General features: G+C 33.7%; 1 protein-coding gene across 1 annotated transcript; it reads right to left on the bottom strand.

Moving 5' to 3' along the window:
- Positions 1-747: 747 nt before the first annotated feature.
- Positions 748-4,551, bottom strand: LOC131011575 (NEP1-interacting protein-like 1). The gene is made up of 5 exons (XM_057939342.1): positions 4,213-4,551; positions 3,861-4,012; positions 2,545-2,628; positions 1,171-1,326; positions 748-1,067 (listed from the first exon to the last, which is right to left on the bottom strand). The coding sequence occupies exons 1-5, from the start codon at positions 4,331-4,333 to the stop codon at positions 900-902; spliced, it is 681 nt and encodes a 226-aa protein (XP_057795325.1). The 5' UTR covers positions 4,334-4,551; the 3' UTR covers positions 748-899.
- Between the last annotated feature and the right edge of the window lie 1,822 nt (positions 4,552-6,373).

Here is a 6,373-nt window from a genome sequence, read left to right as displayed (position 1 = left end):
AAATCTGGTTGTGAATTTAATTTTGGTTGTGAATTCGGCTAGTTGTGAATTCACAACGAAAAAATTTTGGCTGTGAATTAAATTTAGGTTGTGAATTCGCAACCAAAAAATTCTGATTGTGAATTCGATTGTGAATTCACAACCAAAAACGTTTGGTTGTGAATTCACACTGGTTGTGAATTACGAGATTTTTTAAAGGGTTGATGTAAAGTGGACATTTTTTTAATTTTTAATGTGAAGGGTATTTTGGTAACAGTGGACATTTTTTATGTTTTTTATTTTAGTGGACATTTTTTATCTTTACAATATGAAAGTGACCATTTTAAAAATTCACTCTTTTTTTAATCATAAGAATTTTTTCCTCGAATGTTGATAGACATTTTCAATCATTTTCCCTTGAATTATATTAAACACGTCAGAGATGGAATCACAAAATGAACGATAAACTAGAACTGCTACATTTGCTTCTTTCCTTTCATCTTTTGTTTCGATGTCACGTACTCTCTCCTTCCGTCCATATATTATTATCATTTTTATCGTTTGTTCGTCTACAATATTCTTCTCACTTTCATTTACAATAGTAGAATTTATATTACATTTCATTTTTTAACCTTAATTTCTTCACTTTATAGTGGAAGTCTAAACTTCATTCACAAAAATATTTACTATATATTAACTATTAATCACTTTTTTTTAAAAATTTATGCAATCAATAAAGTGGTAATGATATTGATCTTGTGAACGAAATGAGTATAAATCATCACGCGTACATATATAACAAAATTACAGAGTAGATACATACCATGCCTACTTGAGTAGTTGCATAACAAGAAAAGCAAGATTTTTTAAGAATATTTTAATGGGGAGACTAGTGCTAGAAGCCACCAGATTTTGTTCACCTAATTTGCATATTTGAAGAGGGTTGAATCTTGAATGTGTGGTGAAGAAACATTTTTCCTGCATATTGGGCAGCTGCCCTGCCTCATTAGCCATTCATCTACGCACTCAACGTGGAATATATGCTTACACCTAGGAAGCCACCTCACCACTTCTCCATTCTTCAAATCCTATCATTTCTCAATAAATTTGTATCATGAAATGCAAGATTCAAATTAACACGATTTTGTGAGAAAATAAAATCTGAGATTGAAACATGATTTATTTGCTTACCTCTAAACAAATTGAGCAGCTAGTGTTTGAATATGATGTGGTACCATTGAAGTTGTGAATTGGTAATTCTTTAATAGAATCTTGAGATAGTCCATTCAATGTATGAATGTCAAAGATGTCTGAGAATTCCCTCTCGCTTGTGTCTATAGCGCTCATCTGTAATCAATCAGTTAATATACTTTTTTTTCTTTTGTTGAGCAAAAACCAGTTAATATTTGAGATACACTATATACATCTTTTTCAACAAATAATTTTAAGATCGCTTGTATTCGAGCTTGAGATCTTTGACCTCAAATATTAATCACTAAGGGTGCACTTACTTTGATGAAAAGGAGAAAAAAAAAATATACTTTCACCAATTTTTCATCATTTTCACATTTTTAATATGATGGAAAATTTTCTCCGGGCATGGTGGAATATTTTCCTAGGCAGCCCCTTTTCACTTCTTTTCTCTCCAATGTTGGATAATATTATCCTATGATAGGGGTGTGAAAATATTTTTCAACATTTTTACATCTTTTCATCTCTAGTAAACATATGATAAAAAAAGAGAAAATGATAATATTTTCTCATATTTTCTTATCCAATATTTTTCAATGAAAATTTTGCAACCAAAGTAAATACATTCTAAATCAAATTACACACACAAAAATTACAACAATATCCACTTATTTTCTTTTTATATGTAATACTTTGGAGAGGAAAATCTAACATCGGACCAAATACGTGGAAGATCACAAACACTCTTCAATAAAAAATAGTCCCTCCGTCTATGATAATTGTAATCTTACTATTACTTTCGTCAATTCCACAAAAATTGTATCATTTTTTAAATATTTATAAAAAAAATTAATTACATATAAATTATTAAACTTTCAATAAATTCTCATTTTGCAAACGAACTTTAAATTTTTTATCAAAGTTACTCAACTATTAAATTTTTCTCATTTACATATTCGTCAATTTTTCATCATGGTGATATGACATAAATATATATACTCGCTTGACATGAATATGCTTGCGTGGAATAAATATGGCCGTGTGAAAAAATGGAATTGTGACCGTATTGTATAATTGAATGGAAATAACGTCATTTCATGTCCAAAGTTTGGTCAGAAAATGATAATTTGTTGAAAGTTCAATAATTTATATGCAATAAATTCTTATAAAAATATCACCCCTTAATTTTTTATAAAAACACCATTAAACGGACAAGAATAGCTATTCTTTATGGGATTCTAAACATATCTTCGAAACATTTTATAAAACTCGTGCATTCCATTACACAAATTAATTATAAATAATTGGGGTTGTAAGCATGAGTGTGAAAAACAAAATGAAAATGTAAAGTAGATTGGTAGAAAGGAGGATTACCTGCCACTGGTAAGCTTTTAGGAGTGCAGGGCTCACCCACTCCCTAAACACCTTCCCATTTATCAGACTACGAATTAATGCAACCTGTAAATAACAATCTTATTCTTATATTATGTATCACAAATTAAAACATGGAATCTCAAATTAATGCGACTTGTTTGCAACTTTGATGTAAATGTAGTCGGTTCGTCTCTTAGTATTTTATTGTTAGTGTAGTCGGTTACTTCGTCTTTTAGTATTTTACTATCATATCCCTAAGTGTGGTTAGTTGATCATTTGTTATATATAGTAATTTTATTTCTATTACATCTGATCTGTAAATATGGTCGATTACTTTGTCCGTTAGTTTTTTTCTGTTATACCAAATAATGCTATATCAATAACAATAAAACAAAGATCTTTCCGATATTATTCTATTTTGCTTAATTTATAATCTTAGTTTTATGCTTAGTTGATGAAATAATAAATTGTATTCATATACTATTAAATAGTTTAATATTTATAATATATGTTAACGAATATATACTAAATTTCATGAATTTTACAATGTAATTTTCCTTCAAAAAATTTAAACCAAAAATTCACAAATGATATCTGATGAAGGGAAATAAATAAAAATTATAGTATAACTAATAATGTAGAACTATATAAAATAGGAAAATGCACAAAACCTCACACTTGCCAAAGTCTGATGAGTGAATAGTGTTTACCCAAATTGGGTAAGAATTTAGGCAAGTATGAGAGCAAGTTGGTGTAAAGATCTATCCAAAATTGAATTTTTGTGTAACCGTTGAAATCCCTAAAGGAAGTTAATATATACTCTATTGCAAATTCATATGGTATTATGGATTTAAAATTGTTTAATATTTGGACCTATATTTATTATATATAAATCATAAATTTCAAACCCATAAAACCAATCTGTGTTAATCACCCACAAATATCATATGAGATGTCACATTAGAATGCACTAGAAAATCCAAAATTCAGTCCTGTTTAATCGATCTTGGAATCGCTTATGGCTAACATGTTTTCGTATAAGATTCACCTTTCTCATTTATTGCAAACAGTAAATACATTCACCTCACAATGACATCTCTTACTATTGATGGTAACTCAAAATGAAATATTAATTGAAACACAAAATTCCGTTCGGATATTTCGAGGACGCAAATTTGTATTACATTATGAGATTATGAATATGTATATATTTAGAGAGAGGAATACCAAATAAACTTTTTTTTTCTGCGTATTATAACAAAAAGAAGCTATATATATATACATGTTTGTGTGTGTGTGTGTGTGTGTGTTCTGACCTTAGGAAAAGGCAGTCCATTTACGACAAGGTCCATCAATTGGACGGCGGTGACGGCCCCCGCCACCGCTCCTACAACGAAGCCACGCGAGAGGCCGGTTTCCGTCGTCTGCCCTTTGATTGCTCCGGCAATCGCCCCCACTGCAGCTCCACCTGCAAATATTATATGTATATTTATATATTGCCATCAATATCATGTTATATTATTTTAAACTATTCAAAGAGGACCATTTTAGATTGATCATGATGATCTGCCTACGTATATATATACAAGGTTTTTTAAAGTGATAAAGAAATTGCGATCACCTTAAACATTCACAGCGATTCGAAAAAAATAAAAATAGAAGACGAACCTAAAGCAAAGGTACAAGTAAAAAGAGCGACAGAGAATTTGTTGATGAGCTTCAACAAAACATCATTCAGTCTTCTCCATATCAAGGACATGCTGTAGGAGCTCCAGCTGATCTTTAACATTTCTGGAAAACTACTTCAATTAAATTATATATTAATTTCGAGAAGATAAATTTAAGTGGTTGACAAATATATGATGGGAAGAATGGGGAATATATAGAAGGGGGGGAAGTATCATGAGTAGATGCTGAGCTGAGAGGGAAGCATTAAAGTTGGTTAATCCAAGCTCGAGGGCTGCTATTCACATCCATATCTCTTAATTGCTAAATACTCATTTTCATATCTCTTATTTCCAATCCCGTTTGTAATCTTACCATTTAAACTAGGGTTAATACTCGGAAAATACACGAACTATCACCGAATTTGCATATTGCACATGACCTTCAAAAATAGCTCCACAATACATCACCTTTTAATTTAATCGTGATTTGCACACGGCGAAAGTTCCGATTACCCTTAAGTTTGACCGGCGATGATGTGGACAGTATTTAACATTACATGGCAGCCACATGGGCAAAACGACGTCGTTTTGCCCAGAAATTAAATTTTCTTCTCTTCTCTCTCCTTCTTCAATCTTCTCTCAAATCTCTGTTCTCTCTCTTCTCTCAAATCTCACGCACACACTCACATACACGCACACCCTCTCACATCCTCACAGCCGCCTCATCTCTCGCCCCTCTCTTTCTCGGCCAGGTCAGCACCGGCAACAGCGGCGCCGCCGCTGCTCCCCGCAAATCTGTTCATCCCTCTCTCGGCTCTTCCCATCAGAGTCCGCCGCCGCGAAAGCTCCATCTCCCTGGCCTCTCTTCTCTTCCGCCGGCGACAAGGCCGCTGGATACCTCTCCATATCCTAGTGTCATCGACGTCCTCTTCTCTCTCTCTAATCTGTTTCTCCACCTTCAAATCCCCAATCTCTGAATTTTTGGGTGGATTTGATGTTTGTAGATTTGCATATCTAGGGTTTTTTTTTGTGTGGCTGAGGATTTGGGGATTTTCATTTTGGTTTGCAGATCCGTGGTGGTGTTGCGGCGGTGATGTTGTGGTGGCCGGAGATTCGTGACCACCCGGCACACCTGCAACCGGGGGCGGGGGCGGGGGCGTGAAGCAGCAACATTTGTTTCTTTTTTAATTTTTTTTATTTAAAAAAGCTTGACAAAACGACGTCGTTTTACATGATTGTCGGTGCGTCCACGTCTGCAAATTCTGGGAGACACGTCATCTAAGATTTTAGGGATGGTCAATGCATGTGCAAATTGCAATTAAATGAAAATGTGGTGTATTGTGGAGATATTTTTGAAGGTCATGTGCAATATGCAAATTTGATGATAGTTCGTGTATTTTCCAGCTATCAACCCTTTAAACTATAATATCATATTTTAATTTGGAGGCGGTTTCTGTGATAATCATACCAAATTAATTGTAAAAATCAATAATTGTCCCCGAACATAATTTCAATAAATCGTAGCTAAAATTAATTGTTTTGGACGGAATTACCTCTGTTTCAATAAAAAAAATACTGGCTCTCTCTTTGTTTCTTACTTTCGCAATACCTCTCTATCTGAAACTTTAGTTCGTCCTCAGGGCCTCAACTAAGTATCTCTATTGAAATATCTCTCTCTCCCCCTTCGATGAGCTCCCCTCTATCTAATTTTCTTCGTCTCCGTCGTCAACATCATCTCCTCCAAAATCCAAGGAAATATGAGTTCTATAAGTTACAGGAGTTCTAGATCTACAAAAGTTATGATATGCAAATCAAAATCTAAGAATTTTTGGAATGAAATAGTACGAAATCGTATAATTCGTGTCAAAATCTGTCATCAAGCGAAGGAGATGAAAGGGGCTAATGTGCCCACTTAATGCATCAATTTCGTCTATAACAAGATCTGTCAGGCCCAAAACTGGAACGATTGGTGCGTATGGAACTATTCGTGCCACCCGCCCTAAGATCCGACTCGCATATGCGAGAAACGAGTGGAACGAAAAAAGTAATTTTGTTCCAATCATGAAACGTGCATAGCCAGAGACAGATTCGATTCATCTGTGCTAAATGCACATGATTGGGGTGAGGAAGAAATCAATCTCCAGTATTCCCCAATTCATCAC

This window comes from Salvia miltiorrhiza, chromosome 2, assembly GCF_028751815.1.
Source record: "Salvia miltiorrhiza cultivar Shanhuang (shh) chromosome 2, IMPLAD_Smil_shh, whole genome shotgun sequence".
In the NCBI taxonomy this organism is placed as follows: domain Eukaryota; kingdom Viridiplantae; phylum Streptophyta; class Magnoliopsida; order Lamiales; family Lamiaceae; genus Salvia; species Salvia miltiorrhiza.
The sequence above is the reverse complement of the archived record's forward strand: the minus strand, read 5'-3'. Positions and strand labels throughout refer to the sequence as shown.